This window comes from Salvelinus fontinalis, chromosome 1, assembly GCF_029448725.1.
Source record: "Salvelinus fontinalis isolate EN_2023a chromosome 1, ASM2944872v1, whole genome shotgun sequence".
Classification (NCBI taxonomy): Eukaryota; Metazoa; Chordata; class Actinopteri; order Salmoniformes; family Salmonidae; genus Salvelinus; species Salvelinus fontinalis.
In genome coordinates, this window is record NC_074665.1 from 53,092,153 (window position 1) to 53,113,818 (window position 21,666).

At 41.0% G+C, this 21,666-nt stretch overlaps 1 protein-coding gene and 1 non-coding gene across 5 annotated transcripts in view; both read left to right on the forward strand.

The window, feature by feature from the left end:
* adam12b (ADAM metallopeptidase domain 12b) overlaps positions 1-21,666 on the forward strand; it is a 150,658-nt gene that overhangs the window by 95,474 nt on the left and 33,518 nt on the right. For all 4 annotated transcript variants that reach the window (XM_055925997.1, XM_055926007.1, XM_055926015.1 and 1 more), the window contains 4 exons: positions 4,862-4,940; positions 15,112-15,188; positions 16,887-17,076; positions 20,035-20,100. In XM_055925997.1, the coding sequence (XP_055781972.1) occupies positions 4,862-4,940; positions 15,112-15,188; positions 16,887-17,076; positions 20,035-20,100 (412 nt within the window). The remainder of the gene's footprint in view (positions 1-4,861; positions 4,941-15,111; positions 15,189-16,886; positions 17,077-20,034; positions 20,101-21,666) is intronic.
* Positions 10,681-10,756, forward strand: trnaa-ugc (transfer RNA alanine (anticodon UGC)). The gene has a single exon. It is a non-coding gene; the product is annotated as a tRNA-Ala (tRNA).

Sequence of the window (21,666 nt, forward strand, 5' to 3'; positions counted from 1 at the left end):
ACAGTCATGTCTGCAAAACAAACTATAGTAAACTGTTAATACTACAGTATACCACAGTCATGTCTGCAAAACAAACTATAGTAAACTGTTAATACTACAGTATACCACAGTCATGTCTGCAAAACAAACTATAGTAAACTGTTAATACTACAGTATACCACAGTCATGTCTGCCAAACAAACTATAGTAAACTGTTAATACTACAGTATACTACAGTCATGTCTGCCAAACAAACTATAGTAAACTGTTAATACTACAGTATACCACAGTCATGTCTGCAAAACAAACTATAGTAAACTGTTAATACTACAGTATAATACAGTCATGTCTACAAAAAATCACTACAGTGAATACTATAGTATTTATACCATAGTATACTATAGTATTTTTTCATGTGGGTGTAAATCAACCGAAAACCATTCATTACGGTACGACTTATCCAATTTCTATTTGTGACACAAAATTCATTTCACCGCCTCTCATCACGTAGTTCCATTACTCCCCAATCACTATAGAAATACCATCCACAACACTGTTGGCACACTGAAGTGTTGATATAAAAAAATGACAGCTGTGCATTCGGAATTCATGCTGGGTTTGTGCTAAGGATTCTGCTGCCTGTCACACTGATTCCTACGAGACGAGATCAAAGGCTCTACCAGCTACTTTGAAGTCCTCTGCCATCTAAATGTCATTTGATTGGCTGCCTGTACCTCTTGACAAAAGAGGGCCACTGGTGGGCAGTCATTACTTAAGTGGGCGTAATCAAATTGAGCTGTTTTAATATCCAGGGGAAAAAGAAGAGAGAATTCTCGCTATCTTTTCTTTTATCAAGAGTGTGTGCTGCCTGGTGAGGAAGCGGTATGCTTGAGGTCCAACAAGCGTATGAAGTATCTATTCTTGAAGAAAATACAAAGCATACCATGATGACTTATTCTAATTTTTGGAAGAATATAGGATACTGTACGTATCAAGAATGGATCTATATTTTTCATATTACATAATTCACTTGATATTGTTTGCCAATCAGGCAGTCTCAAAGCTCTATCTACCTCAAAGAACCAACCAACCATAGAGCACTGGTAATGTTTAGCCAAGAGGCAAAGTAGGCTGCACATACAGACACCATACACCCATGAACTAATATGCACCATCTGCCCTGTGCCAAGGAGATGATTACAGCAGGATTTCATCACGTCAAACCAATGGCTGCTGCTCTAATGTATGTCATGGAACCTTACACAAGGACAACTCTGCCAAAGCCCAGCTTTCAAACGTGTCCCAAAAACTCCTCTTTAGCATTCGCATGGAATTAGCATTAGCTTGACACAAATCCTGTTTGGACTCTGAACATATCCTCTTATCCTGTACATGCCAGTGCCTACTGTAGCCTGTCTATGGAACCTCCTCTATGCTCTGATGTAGGTCCCCAGTGTAGCTTAATACATTTTCATTGAGACCACGACACTGTGTACTGTATTTACCCGCTTCTGGCTTATTGATATTAATGTGGTGTGTTGCTAATGGTAAGATAAAGATTGTGATTTATAAAAACAACAGTTATGTCATACTGTAGGTAAGACATAGAGCTATAAAACAGGAGCTCTAAGCTTCAATCCGGCTCTCATTTTTGGTATACCTCCTAAAGAATGTTGAAATGTGAATGTTGACATGATTGACTAATCCCTCCTCATCTAATCCTAAATTTTGGTCAGCAGTAAACAGCGTAGGATAGCTAGAGAGCTTCCTGCTGGGACTTCGACGCACACTGGGTCCTATTTTTATTTTATTATCCCACCGACTGATTCCTCAAATCCTCTCCATCCACCCCAGCAGAATTGTATTATGATTAAATTATTATAATTTTTTTTTTAATAGATTTACTCAAATATGGGTCAATGTAGTGAGGAGTGATATTTTCTCAGATATTTTCCACTCAACTCAAACTGTACAGTAGCTTTTCAGTGTCTGTGATATGTCAATTTGGCTCACTCCTCTTTTTCTTACTGTAGTATCTATATTCCGGTACAGTAATCCAGTTAATCTTGTTCCTCTGAATATCCCTGTACTCAGACTCAGTTTTCTTCCTCTTACACACTAGCAAGGTAACACTCAATGAAGCATGTAGGATGCTCACTCATTACATCCACTTGTTCCTGAACAGAATAGACAGATGTTCTTGTTCTGCTTGCACAAGCCACAAATACTTTCTAACAGACTTAAATGTAGCACCTCGAAACTTACTTCTTAGAAATAAGTACTCTGTAAAGTATTTGAGACACAGTTTTGGAGGAGAGAACTCAGCAACCTACAGACCCAGCTATGCATACGCCGGTTGTCACATTCTGACCTTCTGACGTTTCTTTTTTATGTCTTTGTGTTAGGTTGGTCAGGGCGTGAGTTGGGGTGGGCAGTGTATGTTCTTTTTTCTAGGTTGTTTGTTTTCTATTTGTTTGGCAAGGTGTGGTTCCCAATCAGAGGCAGCTGTTTATCGTTGTCTCTGATTGGGAGCCATATTTAGGTAGCCTGTTTTCCATTGTGTGTTGTGGGTGGTTATTTTCCGTTTCAGTGTTTGCACCATACGGGACTGTTTCGGTTGTTTTTTTTTAACTTTTGTTATTTTGTTCAGTGTTCTGTGAATTTATTAAATATCTCATTATGGACACTTACCACGCTGCACATTGGTCCGATCCTTGCTACTCCTCCTCAGACGAAGAGGAAATTCGTTACACCGGTGGAGGTTCCTCAGCGGAGGAAGGGGAGGACCATCCTCCTCAGTGAATTTCATAAAAATAAAAATTGTAAAACATTTTTAGATAAAACTGTACTAAATACAGGACCAGTCAAAAGTTTGGACACACCTACTCATTCAAGGGTTTTTCTTTATTTTTAATATTTTCTACATTGTAGAGGAATAGTGAAGACATCAAAACTATGAAATAACACAAATGGAATCATTTAGTTTGTTATACATTTTAGATTTTAGATTCTTCAAAGTAGCCACCCTTTGACAAAGCAAAAACAGGTTTTTAGAATTTTTGCAGTATTCAGACCCATTATTCAGTACTTTGTTGAAGCACCTTTGGCAGAGATTACACCCTCTTCTTGGGTATGACGCTACAAGCTTGGCACACCTGTATTTGGGGAGTTTCTCCCACTTTTCTCTGCAGATTTTCTTAAGTTCTGTCAGGTTGGATGGGGAGAGTTGTTGCACAGCTATTTTCAGGTCTCTTCAGAGATGTTCGATTGGGTTCAAGTCCGGGTTCTAGCTGGGACCCTCAAGGAAATTGAGAGACTTGTCCAGAAGCCACTCCTGCGTTGTCTTGGCTGTGTGCTTAGGGTCGTTGTCCTGTTGGAAGGTGAACCTTCGCCCCAGTCTGAGGTCCTGAGTGCTCTGGAGCAGGTTTTCATCAAGGATCTCTCTGTACATTGCTCCGTTCATCTTTCCCTCAATCCTGACTAGTCTCCTAGTCCCTGCCGCTGAAAAACATCCCCAAAGCATGATGCTGCCACCACCATGCTTCACCGTAGGGATGGTGCCAGGTTTCCTCTGGACGTGACGCTTGGCATTAAGGCCAAAGTTCAATCTTGGTTTCATTAGACCAAAGAATCTTTTTTCTCGTTCATTTAGGTGCCTTTTGGCAAAATCCAAGCGGCCTGTCATGTGCCTTTTACTGAGGATTGGCTTCCGTCTGGCCACTCTACCATAAACGCCTGATTGGTGGAGTGCTGCAGAGATTGTTGTCCTTCTGGAATGTTCTCCCGTCTCCAAAGAGGAACTCTGGAGCTCTGTCAGAGTGACCATCGGGATCTTGGTCACCTGCCTGACCAAGGCCCTTCTCCCCCGATTGCTCAGTTTGGCCAGTTGGCCAGCCCTAGGAAGAGTCTTGGTCGTTCCAAACTTCTTCCATTTAAGAATGATGGAAGCCACCATGTTCTTGGGGCCCTTCAATGCTGCAGAAATGTTTTGTACCCTTCCCCAGATCCGTGCCTCGACACAATTCTGTCATGGAGCTCTACGTCCAATTTATCCGACCTCATGGCCTGTTTTTTCTCTGACATGCAGTGTCAACCGTGGCACCTTATGTGCCTTTCCAAATCATATCCAATCAATTTAATTTACCACAGTTGCTCTAATCAATTTGTAGAATTATCTCAAGGATGGTCAATTTGAACAGGATGCACCTGAGCCCAATTTCGAGTCTCATAGCAAAGGGTCTGAATACTTATGTAAACAAGATATTTCTGTTTTCTATATTTAATAAAAGTGCAAAAATGTCCAAAAAACTGTTTTCGATTTGTCATTATGGAGTATTGTGTGTAGATTGATGAAGACATTTTTTTTACATCCATTTTATAATACGTTTGTAACGTAACAAAATGTGGAAAAATTCAACGGGTCTGAGTATTTTCCGAATGCACTGTACTTTTGGTCATGTATTGTATGTTCCTGTGACCATCCCCTCTGATGTATCTTTGATTATGCAGCTGTAGAGATGGGTGTTCCTGCCTCTCCTCAGCCAATGCTTGGGGTGGGACTCACCATGTCAATATGTTCATGGCCTGCAGTTTGACACACACACACATATAAATACTATAATTAACTCATCAGGGATTCTTCAAAGTGCGACAATATTTCATTCAAGGTCACTCCCAAACCCTGCCCCCGACTCCTCTAGCTTCCCTGTGCTGTATATTTCACATATCCCTAATCACTAACAGTTTACACACGTCATTGAAAATACGGTATAAGGCCGTTAAAAACCCGTGTGTTCAACTTCTCTTTTGTCCTCTAAAAGCGAATGTATTTATTTATGTGGACCTGATGTTTTGATGTTTCTTTTCTTTTCTGTTCTTTTAGGGGCCTGTTTGCAAGTCATTACACTGAGACACATTACCTGGAGGATGGGAGTCCCGTCACTGGTGCTCACAACTCTACGGTAGGCTGGAGGTTGAGTGCTTCTGACATTCATGTTTGAATGAACATTGTGTGCTGCTGACTTTAAAGGATGGACCTTTAACAATGTGATGTGAACTCAAGTGATGTTTTTTGGATCAGATGGCCCTCAAGCCAATATTGAGAACACATGTCTGAAGTATAGACATGGCATGACATCTGAAAGATCGAATGTTTTGATCCAGTAAATGGATTATGACTAACTTAGTTTTTAGTGTGGAATATCTGTCTAGTTATAGACATAAAGCCATATTGACATGTAGACCTAACACTTGGTGAATTGATACAGGGTTAAAAACAGTGCCTTCAGAAAGTATTCACACCCTGTAACGGCAGTCCTCCTCCTCTTCATCTGAAGAGGAGGAGTATTGAGGGAACCAAGGCGCAGCGTAGTGAAAAGACATATTTTATTAACGAAACACGAACTTGATTAAACTAACAAAAACAACAAACGATGTAGACAGACCTAGACGACGTACTTACATAAAACAAGAAAACGCACGAATAGGAACATAGGCTACACAAACCGAACAAACCGTAAACAGTCCCGCGGTGGTGTACAGACACAGACACGGAAGACAATCACCCACAACGAACACTGTGACAACGCCTACCTAAATATGACTCTTAATTAGAGGAACGCCAAACACCTGCCTCTAATTAAGAGCCATACCAGGCAACCCAAAACCAACACAGAAACAGAAAACATAGAATGCCCACCCAACCTCACGTCCTGACCAACTAACACACATAACAAACTAACAGAAATAGGTCAGGAACGTGACACACCCCTTGAATTTTTCCACAAATATTGTTCTGTTATAGCCTGAATATAAAATGTATTAACTTGAGATTTTGTATCACTGGCCTTCACATAATACTCCATATTGTCAAAGTGGAATTATGTTTTTTTTTTACTTTTGCTAATTAATTAAAAATGAAAAGCTGAAATGTCTTGAGTCAATAAGTATTCAACCCCTTTGTTATGGCAAGCCTAAGTAAGTTCAGGAGTAAACATACACTTAACAAGTCACATAATATGTTGCATGGACTCACTCTGTGTGCAAAAATAGTGTTTAAAATTATTTTTGAATGACTAACTTATCTCTGTACACCACACATACAATTATCACTAAGGTCCCTCAGTCAAGCAGTGCATTTCTAACAGAGATTCAACCACAAATACCAGGGAGGTTTTCCAATGCCTTGCAAAGAAGGGCACCTATTGGTAGATGGTTTTTTTTTTTTTTTTACAAAAGCAGACATTGCATATCCCTTTGAGCATGGTGAATTGTTTTATTAGGCTTTGGATGGTCTATCAATACACCCAGTCACTCCAAAGATACAGGCGTCCTTCCTTACTCAGTTGCTGGAGAGGAAGGAAACCGCTCAAGGATTTCACCATGAGGCCAAAGGTGACTTTAAAACAGTTTAATGGCTGTGACAGGAGAAAACAGTGAAAACAGTGTGGCAGCATCATGTTATGGCTATTCTTGTCATCGGCACGACTAGGGAGTTTTTTTGCATAAAAAGAAACATTCTGCTTTCCAACAGATACTGCGAGACAAATTCACCTTCCAGCAGGACAATAAAGTAAAAGACAAGGCCAAATATACCCTGCATTTGCTTACCAAGACAACATTGAATGTTCCTGAGTGGCCTAGGTTTTGACTTAAATCAGCAAGACTTGAAAATGGCTGTCTGGCAATGACCAACAACCAACATGACACAGCTTGAAGAATTGTAAAAATCATAATATGCAAATATTGTATAATCCAGGTGTGCAAAGCCCGTAGAGACTTACACAGAAAGACTCATAGCTGTAGTCGCTGCCAAAGATGATGCTAACATGTATTGACTCGGGGGGTTAAATACTTATGTAATCAAGCTAAATTATTGTTTTATTTTTCATAATTATTTTACAAATGTTATAATTTTTCTTCCACTTTGACATTACAGAGTATTTTAATACATTTTAAACCCACCTTGGAACCAACCAAATGTGGATGTGAATATTTTAGGACGAGACTGTACCTCAAGTAGAGCTAGTTCTCATGCTATTTACATTATTTCACAAAGCACAACATAAGTCCTCCAGAACCAGAACATGCTACATTATATTTCAATGGATGTCAAGGCGATTTGGCTTCGTTAGCTTACAGTTTGATTTAGTTAGTGGGTACTGTAAGTACACAAATGCTAGTGCCAGCAGTCAGATCTGGGTCACCTGAACTACTCTTCCTTACAATAATTAGCTTAACTGTTGAAGGAAGGTTTGACAACAAGACAACACAGCGGCTTTTCTAGGCCAGTCTTCAGGTACAATGTGTTGAAGCATTCTGGGATAATCAAGCCAACCATTAGTGATTTTCAAAAGCCTTTCGCTTAACATAGTTAGCAGGCTTGTTCCCCCTTCACAGCTGGAGTGAGATTTCAAGATATGACTTAATTGAGCAGAGGTGAGGACAGTTTGACAGGTGCTTGGCAGGTGGAAGGGGAAATGGTTTGTGATTTGGCACTGATTGACAATCTATTTTCCTCAAAGCTAAAATACACAGTGATGTTCCTCATTCTTCAGAACATGATTGGTGGTATAAAGTAAAGTAGGAGGAGATGTTAACATATTATCTTGTCAGTGTATCAGTGTATAGAGCTGATATAATAAGAAAGAAATCAAAAATACAAAGAAATGCTAAAAATCTTGACATTGAAGAAATTGAGTGAATGAGGATGGAAAATGTTTTATGGTCACAGTCACATAGAGCCCCACAGCGTCATAATACCCCAAAACCTAGCGGTCAAACACGGAAATGGTTCCAATCGTTTTGTCACCATTCATTTTAGAACCACTTCAAACAAGGTCTGCGTGACATTTTGATAACTGTAAATCTCTTTTGGACAGTGTGACTTTTATCAATATTTTCCACTTTATTTACTCTCGGATTCAAAAAATGCTAATTAGCATCAAACGAGATATAATGCAAGCTCCTGCATGTCATCTCTAGCTTACACCTCTGCATCAGCTACCTAGCTTGCTACTAGCTACATTGATCCAAAACAAAAGATATACTAAGTGTACAAAACATTAGTAACACCTTCCTATTATTAAGTTACACCCCCCGTTGCCCTCAAAACAGCCTCAATTCGTCGTGGCATGGACTTTACAAGGTGTCAAAAGCCTTCTACAGGGATAATGGCCCATGTTGACTGCAATGCTTCCCACAGTTGTGTCAAGTTGGCTGGTAGTGGATCTCTACTCTGAATAGCTCCATCTCATCCCACAGATGCTCAATTGGATTGAGATCTGGTGACTGGGCATCCCACTGCAGTAAGCTAAATTTACTGTCATGTACGTGGAATCATTCATGGACAATCCTAGCCTTGTGGCATGGGGCATTATTCTGCTGAAAAAATCTATTTGCAGATGGATACGCTGCTGCCATGTAGGGATGCACCTGATTGGCAATGATGTTCAGATATCCTGTGACATTCAAAGTTGCTCCACTTTTATCAAGGAGCTCAATGTGTGCCATGAAAACACACCCCAAACCATCACACCACCACCACCAGCCTGCAAAGTTGACACACAGCAGGAACCAGATTCATGCAGCAGAAACCAGATTCATCAGACCAGGCAATTTTTCCAATTCTCCAGTGTCCAGTGTTTTCGTTCCTTAGCCCACTGCAACTGCAGTTGTTGAACTCTATAAGGTTGTTGGCTAGCTAGCTAGCTACCTACAGTAGATGATATTAGCAAAATCAGTCCCTTATAATTACTGCTAACTATATGAATGACGTGAAATCTATTTCAATTCATGGTGTCTAAATGCAGTGCTGTATTAAAGCAATCCAGAGCTAACTTTTGACATGTTCTGTTACAGATTCAAAGCCATATTTACTCATTGCAGAATGTATCCATAGTTATGAATGAATAAGCATATTTACAGTGCCTTCAGAAAGTATTCACACTCCTTTACTTTTTCCACATTATGTTGTGTTACAGCCTGAATTTTCAATGTATTGTCACTGGCCTACAAACAATACCTCATAATGACAAAGTGGAATTATGTTTTTTATTTTTTTTATTCATTAAAAATCAATTCTTAAATGTCTTGAGTCAATAACTATTCAACCCTTTGTTATGGCAAGCCTAAGTAAGTTCAGGAGTAAACATTTACTTAACAAGTCACATAATATGTTGCATGGACTCACTCTGTGTGCAATAATAGTTTTTAACATGATTTTTGAATGACTACCTCATCTCTGTACCCCACACATACAATTATCACTAAGGTTCCTCAGTCGAGCAGTGAATTTCAAACACAGATTCAACCACAAAGACCAGGGAGGTTTTCCAATGCCTCGCAAAGAAGGCCACCTATTGGTAGATGGGTAAAAAAAAAGAGAGACATTGACTATCCCTTTGGATGGTGTATCAATACACCCAGTCACTACAAAAATATAGGCATCCTTTCTAACTCAGCTGTTGGAGAGGAAGGAAACCGTTCAGGGATTTCAGTGGTGACTTTAAAACAGTTAGAGTTTAATGGATGCGATGGGAGAAAACTATGGATGGATCAACAACATTGTAGTTACTCCACAATACTAAACTAATTGACAGAGTGAAAAGAATGAAGCCTGTACAGAATAAACATATTCCAAAACATGCATTCTGTTTGCAACAAGGCACTAAAGTAATACTGCAAAAAATGTGGCAAAGCAATTAACTTTTTTCATGAATACATAGTGTTTCGGGCAAATCCAATACAACACATTACTGAGTACCACTCTCCATAGTGGTGGCTGCATCGTGTTATGGGTATGATTGTAATCATTAAAGACTGGGGAGATTTTCAAGATAAAAAATAAACAGACAAAATACCATAGGAAAACCTGGTTCAGTCTGCTTACCACCAGACACTGGGAGATTAATTCACCTTTCAGCAAGACAAAAACCAAAAACAAAAGGCCACATCTACACTGGAGTTGCTTTCCAAGAAGATAGTGAATGTTCCTGAGTGTCCGAGTTACAGTTTTGACTTCAATCTACTTGAAAATACCTGCAAATGGTTGTCTAGTAATGATCAACAACCAATTTGTCATTATGGGGTATTGTGTGTAGATGGGTGAGGGGAAAATCTATTTAATCCATTTTAAATGCAGGCTGTATTACAACAAAATGTCGAATAAGTCAAGGGGTATGAATACTTTTAGAAGGCACTGTATTTGACAAGAATGCTACTAGTCACCCATCATTCACATCAAACACCTGAACTCCACCAATGTTTTAAAGAAATCAAAATAGTTAACAATGCATGCATATGCCTTTTATACATAACATATAAACATCTGACTTGATGTAAATATTAAAATGATTTATTTATCAATGCCACAAACCTGTGACATCGAAGAGCACCATATTAACTATTATTACTATCAGAGAATGCACAGATTCTCATTATTTTTAATTAGACCAGCACAAATAACACAAAATGTAAAACAGCATATTGTGATTTTTGTTGGGTGAGTTTCAAATGAAGAAACAACTGGATACATAAGGTAGGTTTAATATGAAATACTAGATCTACTCCAGCAGAATGAGAAACACCCTTGGTGTCCATGTTGCTGCTGTCAATTGTAAGCAATGCATTTACCACTAGTGTTAATGTATTTAAAATACTAAGACCCCTTTTCCAGCTGTTTGACCAGTAATCAAAGCATTTGGCCCCGTGTGGCTCAGTTGGTAGAGCATGGCGCTTGCAACGCCAGGGTTGTGGGTTCGATTCCCACGGGGGGCCAGTACAAAAAAAAAATATATATATATATATATATATAATAATATGAATGTATGTACTTGTAAGTCGATCTGGATAAGAGCGTCTGCTAAATGACTTAAATGTAAATGTAAATGCATTTGCTTATTCCACACGTTTTGGATGGAAAATTGTTGAGAAATTAATACAGTGCCTTCGGAAAGTATTCAGACCCCTTGCCATTTTCCTAATTTTGTTATGTTACAGCCTTATACTAAAATGTATTAAAAAAGAGTAATCCTCAGCAATCTACACACAATACCCCATAATGAAGCAAAAACAGGTTTTTAGACCGTTTTGAAAATGTATTAAAAATAAAAAACAGAAAAACCTTATTTACATAAGTATTCACACCCTTTGCTATGAGATTCGAAATTGAGCTCATTTGCATCCTGTTTCTATTGCTAATCCTTGAGATGTTTCTACAACTTCTTTGGAGTCCACCTGTGGTAAATCCAATTGATTGGACATGATTTGGAAAGGCACACACCTGTATATATAAGGTCCCACGGTTGACACTGCATGTCAGAGTAAAAACCAAGCCATGACGTCGAAAAAATTGTCCGTAAAGCTCCGAAACAGCATTGTGTCGAGGCACGGATCTGGGGAAGGCTACCAAAAAAATGTCTGCAGCAATGAAGGTCCCCAAGAACACAGTGGCTTCCATCATTCTTAAATGGAAGAAGTTTGGAACTACCAAGACTCTTCCTAGAGCGGGCCACCCGGCCAAACTGAGCAATCGAGGGAGAAGGGCTTTGGTCAGGGAGGTGACCAAGAACCCGATGGTCACTCTGACAGAGCTCTAGAGGTCCTCTGTGGAGATGGGAGAATCTTCCAGAAGGACAACCATCTCTGCATCACTCCACCAATCCGGCCTTTCTGGTAGTGGTCAGATCGAAGCCACTCCTCAGTAAAAGGCACATGACAGCTGGCTTGGAGTTTTGCCAAAAGACACCTAAATGATAAACAACATTCTTTGGTCTGAAGAAACCAAGATTTAACTCTTTGGCCTGAATACCAAGCATCACGTCTGGAAGAAACCTGGCACCATCCCTACGGTGAAGCATGGTGGTGGCAGCATCATGCTGTAGGGATGTTTTTCAGTGGCAGGGACTGGGAGACTAGTCAGGATCGAGGCAAAGCTGAACGAAGCAAAGTGTAGAGATGATGAAAACCTTCTACAGAGTGCTCAGGTCCTCAGCCTGGGGTGAAGGTCCACCTTCCAACAGAACAACGACCCTAAGCACACAGCCAAGACAAGGCAGGAGTGGCTTCAGGACAAGTCTCTGAATGTCCTTGAGTGGCCCAGCCAGAGCCCAGTCTTGAACCTGATCAAACATCTCTGGAGAGACCTGAACCTGACAGAGCTTGAGAGGATCTGAAGAAAAGAATAGGAGAAACTCCCCAAATACAGGTGTGCCAAGCTTGTAGTGTCATACCCAAGAAGAATCTATGCTGTAATCGCTGCCAAAGGTGCTTCCACAAAGTACTGAGTAAAGGGTGTGGAAAAAGTAAAATGTGGAAAAAGTCAAGGGGTCTGAATACTTACCGAAGGCACTGTATATGCCTAATAAATAAAATAAAAAATAATTTTGCCCAAATTAAACTGCCTGCTTCTCGGGCCCAGAAGATATGATATGCATATAACTGGTAGATTTGGATAAACACTCTAAAGTTTCCTAAACTGTTAAAATAGTGTCTGTGAGTATAACAGAACTGATTTGGCAGGCGAAAACCTGAGAAAAATCCATTCAGGAAGTAGTTTCTTTTTGGTTTTGTAGTTTTCTATTCAATGCCATTACAGTATCCATTGACTTAGGACTCAAATTGCAATTTCTATGCCTTCCACTAGATGTCAACAGTCTTTAGAAATTGTTTCAGGCTTGTATTCTGAACAATTAGGAAGTAAGAGCAGTCGGAATGAGTGGACCGTAAAGTGTCACAGAGCTTTTTCATGCGCGCGACCGAGAGAGTGCCTTTCTTGTTTACCTTTTACATTGACAACGTTATTGTCCGGTTGAAATATTATCGATTATTTAGGCTAAAAACAACCTGAGGATAGAATATAAACATCGTTTGACATGTTTCCATGAACTTTACGGATACAATTTGGATTTTTTTGTCTTCGTGTTTTGACTACATTTGAGCCTGTGGATTACTGAAGAAAACGCGTGAACAAAACTGAGGTTTTTGGATATAAAGAGACTTTATTGAACAAACGGAACATATATTGAGTAAATGAATGTCTGCTGAGTGCAACCATATGAAGATCATCAAAGGTAAGGGATTAATTTTATCTTTATTTCTGACTTGTGTAACTGTTCTACTTGGCTGGTTACTGTTTGTAATGATTTGTCTAGTGGGCTATGTTCTCAAATAATCGTAAGGTATGCTTTCGCCGTAAAGCATTTAAAAAATCTGACACCGTGGTTGGATTCACAAGAAGTTCATCTTTAAACCTCTGTAAAATATGTTTTGTTTTCAGAATTTTTATAATGAGTATTTCTGTATTTGAATTTGGCACCCAGCAGTTTCACTGGCTGTTGAAGAGGTGGGACACTACCGTCTCACGTGCCCAAGAGAGGTTAACAACCAATTTTACATGCTCCACTGAAATGACCAAAACCAACAGTTAAAGGTCACATATTTTGAAAGTAGACTATGTTATGGTGTCTGGCAGCTATTTTCATTTCAAAGGTTCCTGTCCAAAACACAACTGACTAAGTATTTATAGACATTATAAAACCGTAAATTGGTACACAAACAATTTTTTTTTAATCATAGTGTCATAAAGAATGCTAAGGTAAATGCTAAACATAATGCTACCCAATATACACTACATGAATAGTATGTGGACATCTGCTCATTCCAAAATCATCTGCATTAATATGGAGTTGGTCCCCCTTTTGCTGCTATAACAGCCTCCACTCTTCTGGGAAGGCTTTCCACTAGATGTTGGAACATTGCTGCGGGGACTTGCTTCCCTTCAGCCACAAGTGCATTAGTGAGGTCAGGCACTGATGTTGGGCAATTAGGCCTTGCTCGCAGTCGGCGTTCCAATTCAGGTGTTTGATGGGGCTGAGGTCTGGGCTCTGTGCAGGCCAGTCAAGTTTTTCCCCACTGATTTCAACAAACCATTTCTGTATGGACCTCGCTTTGTGCACAGGAGCATTGTCATGCTGGAACAGGAAAGGACCTTCCCTAAACTGTTGCCACAAAGTTGGAAGCACACTCATCTAGAATGTCATTGTATGCTGTAGAGTCAAGATTTCCCTTCACTGGAAAGGGCTTAGCCCGAATCATGAAAAACAGCCCCAGATCATCATTCCTTCTCCACCAAACGTTACAGTTGGCACTATGCATTCGGGCAAGTAGCGTTCTCCTGGTATCCGCCACACCCAGATTCGTCCGTCAGACTACCAGATGTTGAAGCGTGATTCATCACTCCAGAGAACGCGTTTCCACTGCTCCAGAGTCCAGTGGCGGCGAGCTTTACACCACTCCAAGCAACGCTTGGCATTGTGCATGGGGATGTTAGTCTTATCCATGGAAACCCATTTAATGAAGCTGCTGACGTACAGTTATTGTGCTGACGTTGCTTCCAGAGGAAAGTTTGTAACTTGGTAGTGAGTGTTGCAAACGAGGATGATTTTTACGCGCTACAAGCTTCAGCACACCATTCTACTGCCAATGTTTGTCTATGGAGATTGCATGTCTGTGTGCTCGATTTTAGACAGCTGTCAGCAACGGGTGTGGCTGAAATAGCCGAATCCCCTAATTTGAAGTGGTATCCACATACTTTTGTATATTGTTCCTGTATGTCTATGGCACCAACATGTTCATGTTTAATGTAATTAGTTGGTGACTCAGCCAAGTATTTTCATAGCAATGCTATTTCAAAAGGAGTCTCCTTTCAGAGCAGTAAAGGGGTCTCTTTTGGAGTCAAGTCAGTACAGCCTTAGTGATTGTGTAAAAGTATGAGCTGGCTACGGAAAAGGCCAGCTTCAAGTATTTTGTCTCACAGTTCAGTACTGACGTTCAGTATTTTTCAAACTGACTTTTGGCTAACAAAGCAGTTGGTCTTAGAGTAATTGGTGTAGACTTGAATGAAGCCATTCAGCCATTATACAGAGTTTTGTTTTGACTCCGAACCAGACACTTCCTCATCATACTGTCTCAGATAGACAGTAGCTTCATTATGGCTCTGTACACTTAATGGCTTCCTTTCCACTTCTCCTTGGTTGACCATTGGTGAAACGAAAGATAAGTATACTATAGTTTGTTAAAGAATGTCCTGACACGGTTTAAATTTGACTTGAGTGTCATGTTGGTATTTTTCAGAAGAACTGCTACTACCATGGAGAAGTGGAAGGCCACGCTAACTCTGACGTCACTCTCAGCACCTGCTCTGGCCTCCGGTAAGTAACACTTCAGTCTATAGGATCCCAGAAGCCTCAGACATGCTGTGTAAGTGGTCACAATTATGACCCACAGATTGTTCTGGCAATTCTCACATAGGAACTTCATTGGGTGGAAGGATGTGTATGACAAACCATTTGAATGTAAAAAATGTTTATTTCAGAATCAAGAGATACTCCATAGCTTAGAGCACACCAAATGGAATATAGTAACACCAAGATGTCTATTTCATGTACTGTTCGCATATCGTAGGGTCTTAAATGAGGCATGTATAGATGGCCACTTTCATCATATTTTCAGAATAATGTTTTGTGATACAAATGTAAAAAGCATTTCAAGCATCCTTCATCCCAATGAAATTGTATGTGAAGATTGACAGAACAATCTGAGATACCACAAATATTTTCTGCTGCTGTGGAATCGCACTTTAGCCCCTTAAATCTCTGTCAACAAACAGGTATGAGTTTCCACTTACCCAAGAGTATGGAAGAGTCCACCAAAAGTGTATAATAGATCCCTAGACATAGAACATGGTCTTGGTCTGGGCCACCCAGTGATTATCTGTATTCTCCTCCACTCTCCTCTGGGCATGTGTCTGTGCCTAATGGCCACCTGGAAGTAATAAAGCTGCCTGGCTGAGTCTAAACAGCAACAGAAAGCCTGCTGATGTACGCTCATCTCCTGCTTAATTACCCCAAACTACAGATGCATTATGTGACGAGAAAACGTTTAGTATGCCATGAAACCTTTTAACGATGCAATAAAAGCTAATGAAGAGGAACTTTTAGCGGTAATACATTTGTGATAAAAATGTTGACCTGAATAAGAGTCCACCCCCAAGGAGTGTTACTGGTAATTCTTTTTTTAATCTTGTACCTCACAAAATCCTTGAGGCAGGCAGATGTTTGACGAGCAATATGTGGCTTGGCTTCAATGCCAAAACAAATTGTTTCAGAGTTTTAGTTGGCCTAAGAGCCTCTTCGGGGAGTTGAATCTACTGTAAGTCAGTGGGGCCATTTACATTGACTGAGTTATTTCACTAAGAGACATTTGTTCAGTCCCAACATCCAGTAAGAAAATTAAACAAATCTAAATAATCCAGCTGCGAAAAATTAAATAAAGATTGATTTAACCAGCTGAGTTTTAAGGCTGTGTTTTAATCCAAAGGAAAGGCAGTACAGAGAGAGAAAAAAAATGAAATATATAAGTAGGCCTTAGAAATATCCTTCCACACTTTGGTCCTTGGAAGTCAACAGTCCACAGTCCACATGAAGGAAACTTCTCTTGATGAGCAATACAATGTCCCTTACCAGTTCTTGACTTGGACTGAAATAGGTGCTAGTACTCATTTTAGGTGCTGGTACTGTTTATATTTAGGTGCATGAGCTCCACAATACTTTTGAGCTAATATTCTATGAGGTGCAGGAGCTCTAGCAGTAGAAAAATTAAGGCACCGGAACGTCCAAGTCAAGCACTGTCCCTTACTAGACTTTGAGAAAGTTCTCACTCAAAGATAAAGACCTGGGCCTTTAATTAAACTATAAAGATTTTCCTAATTACAAACATTTCTGACCATAACATGCAGTCAAGAATCAAGATGGCTTCCCCCTTCTGGTCACAGAATGCTTTGTCCACACAGTCAATTTATTATGCCAGATCTGTTGAACAGCTTTGCCTCGTCTTCCCTTGTCTTACAGGGGTTTCATCTCACTTGAAAATAAGACCTTCATCCTTGAACCATCGTTGGACCAGGACAATTATACACACATCATTTACCGAGGGGAAAACCTCAACCTGTCCTCTGGAACCTGTGGTCATGGCTTCAACATGTCCTCTGTTACACCTGACAACCATCTAAGAAGCCCTTTCCGAACATTCAGCACCAGGGTAAGGCTCATCGACAACAACTAGGTTTTTCTTCTGACCATTTCCTTCAGATAACCTCCATCAAATACCACATTAGAAATATTGGTACTGTAGCATTCCATTATCAAAACTGTTCATGATAAAGCTATCAGATAAAATCATTAGATCTAGAAGATGTTCAAAAGGAAGAGCTTGATAATGGATTTATATTGTACAGGATCTGGAATAATGGTATCAGTGAGATAGATAGATAGTGATGTTGGAGTGTGGGCTCATGGACTTATGACACTGTCATCCAGATAGCTGTCTGAGAGTGTCTGCAACATAATGTTCTGGGTTTGATAACTATCTGAGCGGGGATGATGCCACCTTTCATGGTGGGAAAGCAATTGATTTGCCGACTGACAGAATTCACTATGGAAACACCTATGTCTTAATTTCTCTGATATAACACATGACACCATTTGAAACAGGCTGATATGATATTTGTTTTGTAATGGCAAGCCAGGGGACCTTAGGGAGATGTTTATTGTTAATGTGTAAATTGATGCATGCCTTTATAGCTATTGCCTCAGAGGTAGGATCAAACTTATTTACCATACTGTTGTAACAAAGATGTGGCAGTGTGATCGATTATAAACAATGAGGGCAATTTTCGCTATGACCACGAACCAGGGCTTGAGCTGTATTGGTTTTGTACTTGGGTTTGTACTTGAATTGGCGCTCAGACCAGCACATGAACCATGGTAGAGATCCAACCTTGCCCTTACTCTTTCCCTGGCTCCAGAGTCCTATATCAGGGCCAGGGCAGGAGCATGGGCACTACTCCCCACACCAGTCTCCATGTAGCAGGTGTACAGGTCCATCTGCCACCACCTACAGTATCTGCATGCATCCATTATCAATCCTGATCCTACCCTTTCTTCAGAAATAATAACCAAGACACTCACTGACACAGTGAATCATCAGTTTCCAATATTGGAGCTTTAAAAGCTTGATAAAAAAGAACAGAAACACTATGATAGGACAGGATATTTCATAGAAACGTGTCTGCTGTCTGCGTGACTAAGCACATGAGTAATAGGCTTTTTTATGAAACTTTTGCCACTGATGTGTAGGCCGTCGATGTGAAGTTGAAATCACAGGTGATTCCGTGACAGGAGCCTTTTGAAAGATTGATAAGCAATATTTTTGAAGTAGCTTTAACATATACACTGCTCAAAAAAATAAAGGGAACACTTAAATAACACAATGTAACTCCAAGTCAATCACACTTCTGTGAAATCAAACTGTCCACTTAGGAAGCAACACTGATTGACAATAAATTTCACATGCTGTTGTGCAAATGGAATAGACAAAAGGTGGAAATTATAGGCAATTAGCAAGACACTACCCAAAACAGGAGTGATTCTGCAGGTGGTGACCACAGACCACTTCTCAGTTCCTATGCTTCCTGGCTGATGTTTTGGTCACTTTTGAATGCTGGCGGTGCTCTCACTCTAGTGGTAGCATGAGACGGAGTCTACAACCCACACAAGTGGCTCAGGTAGTGCAGTTCATCCAGGATGGCACATCAATGCGAACTGTGGCAAAAAGGTTTGCTGTGACTGTCAGCGTAGTGTCCAGAGCATGCAGGCGCTACCAGGAGACAGGCCAGTACATCAGGAGACGTGGAGGAGGCCGTAGGAGGGCAACAACCCAGCAGCAGGACGGCTACCTCCGCCTTTGTGCAAGGAGGTGCACTGCCAGCGCCCTGCAAAATGACCTCCAGCAGGCCACAAATGTGCATGTGTCTGCTCAAACGGTCAGAAACAGACTCCATGAGGGTGGTATGAGGGCCCGACGTCCACAGTTGGGGGTTGTGCTTACAGCCCAACACCGTGCAGGACGTTTGGCATTTGCCAGAGAACACCAAGATTGGCAATATCGCCACTGGCGCCCTGTGCTCTTCACAGATGAAAGCCGGTTCACACTGAGCACATGAGCACATGTGACAGACGTGACAGAGTCTGGAGACGCCGTGGAGAACGTTCTGCTGCCTGCAACATCCTCCAGCATGACCGGTTTGGCGATGGGTCAGTCATGGTGTGGGGTGGCATTTCTTTGTGGGGCCGCACAGCCCTCCATGTGCTCGCCAGAGGTAGCCTGACTGCCAGTAGGTACCGAGATGAGATCCTCAGACCCCTTGTGAGACCATATGCTGACTCATGCACATTTGTGGCCTGCTGGAGGTCATTTTGCAGGGCTCTGGCAGTGCACCTCCTTGCACTAAGGCGGAGGTACCGGTCCTGCTGCTGGGTTGTTGCCCTCCTACGTCCTCCTCCACGTCTCCTGATGTACTGGCCTGTCTCCTGGTAGGGCCTCCATGCTCTGGGCACTACGCTGACAGACACAGCAAACCTTTTTGCCACAGTTCGCATTGATGTGCCATCCTGGATGAACTGCACTACCTGAGCCACTTGTGTGGGTTGTAGACTCCGTCTCATGCTACCACTAGAGTGAGAGCACCGCCAGCATTCAAAAGTGACCAAAACATCAGCCAGGAAGCATAGGAACTGAGAAGTGGTCTGTGGTCACCACCTGCAGAATCACTCCTGTTTTGGGGGGTGTCTTGCTAATTGCCTATAATTTCCACCTTTTGTCTATTCCATTTGCACAACAGCATGTGAAATTTATTGTCAATCAGTGTTGCTTCCTAAGTGGACAGTTTGATTTCACAGAAGTGTGATTGACTTGGAGTTACATTGTGTTGTTTAAGTGTTCCCTTTATTTTTTGAGCAGTGTATAACCTAATGTGGACTCACTAGAAGTTGTGCGAAAGTGTGCGTTGTTTACAAAGCTAAAAGACAGGACTTTGAGGAGGAGAAAGGAGTGGTTCAATTTAGAATGTCCATGTCCTTGAGTAAAGACTTTGTTCAAATGATGGGTTTTCTGCCCCCCCCCCCCCCCCCCCCCCCCCTCTCTCTCTCTGCATCTCAGCACAAGAGGCACGCTCAGAAGACTACCAAATATGTAGAGCTGATCATCGTTGCAGACAACAGAGAGGTAAGTAAGGCTCATCTATAATGAATTCAAAAAGCATAGATAATTGTCCTAGTGTCGTCCTACTCATCATTACCATGACTACAGTATGTGGTGTGCCCATTCAGAATGGCTAGAGACACACAGACTTTTCAGAAGAAAATAGGCAAGATTTTAACAAAGCAAGAACAAATCCTCTTGGTAACGGCAGAATTAGGTCAGTGTGCTACTACAGTGCGGTCGTCGGTGGCAGCCGTATTCCACAGGAAGTGCTAAACAATTCCCCAGTGGACTAGACAGGAAACAGGAAACGGTGTGGATACAGAAGAAGGAGAGAAATGCTCGCACTGGGATTTCCCCTTGGCTGCCTCTAGCTGATGCTATTGACCTGAACTGGAAGAGAGAGGAGGAGAGGACCCACTTGCTTGTGCTTCTCTATAAGGGCCAGGATGGATGTAGCTGACTAGTAGGTCTACACGCAGTATACACAAGCAGGTGGATGCACAGTGGGATGAAAAAGGAGAGTCTGTCTCACCTTGGATTGCATCCGATGCCTCTCACATGCTATTTCTGCCAATGCACATGCTCCCCGTTCTCTCGCCAATTGTTTCTGAGATGAGCCCAGATCCAGATGGATCTCAACCTGACAACCTGTCCAACATGTTATACCTTTTCTCCCAGACTGGTTGAAGATATCTGTAACATATGGGCCATGCCATTTCTCCAAACACTACCATTATACTGTACTGCTAGGGTTGCAGAGCTACCAGTAATGTACAGAAGTTACCAGAATCTTCAGTAATTTTGGTAATTAATAGAATAATTGTCTTATTTGCAAAAGCTCTATACAAATAACTTTGTTTGTATAGTGCTTTTCAATACAGGTAACAAAGTGATTCACGTCATAAAACAAAAGTTACTAACTTAGAAACAAAGACCGACATAGCTGATTCAAATCATACATTGAAAGCATCTTTATAAAAGTGTGTCTTCAGTAGGTATTTAAAAACAGACACTGAATCTGCAAGCCTGATCTCGTCGAGCAGACCGCTCCAAAGTCTAGCCCTAATAGCAAATGCCCAGTCTCCTTTTGTTTTCAACCTAGACTTTGGAATGGTCAACAGTGCCCTGCCAGAGGATCTCAGGCTGCGTCCTGACGTGTAAGGAGATAAAAGATCAGAGATATAGGATGGAGCTAAGCCAAGCCTAGCCTTAAACGTGATTCATATATTTTTTTTAATCTATTCTGAAAGTGACTGGTAGCCAGTGTAGAGAAGCTAAAATAGCTGTGATATGAAAAGATGTTCTGGTGCCTGTAAAAAGCTGAGCTGCAGAATATTGAACTAACTGTAGACAATGGAGTGATTTCTGACAGAGACATGTACACAAAGAGTTACAGTAATCTGGGCGTGAGGAAATACAAGCAGGTAAAAGTCTCTCTAAATCAGTGACTGAAATATAATACTTGACTTTAACTATATTCCTCTGATGGTAAAAGCAAGACTGGACAACCTTCTTTACATGCAGCTGGACGTTTAGGTCAGAGTTAAATCAACGGGACCAAATAAAACCACCTCTGATTTCTTATCA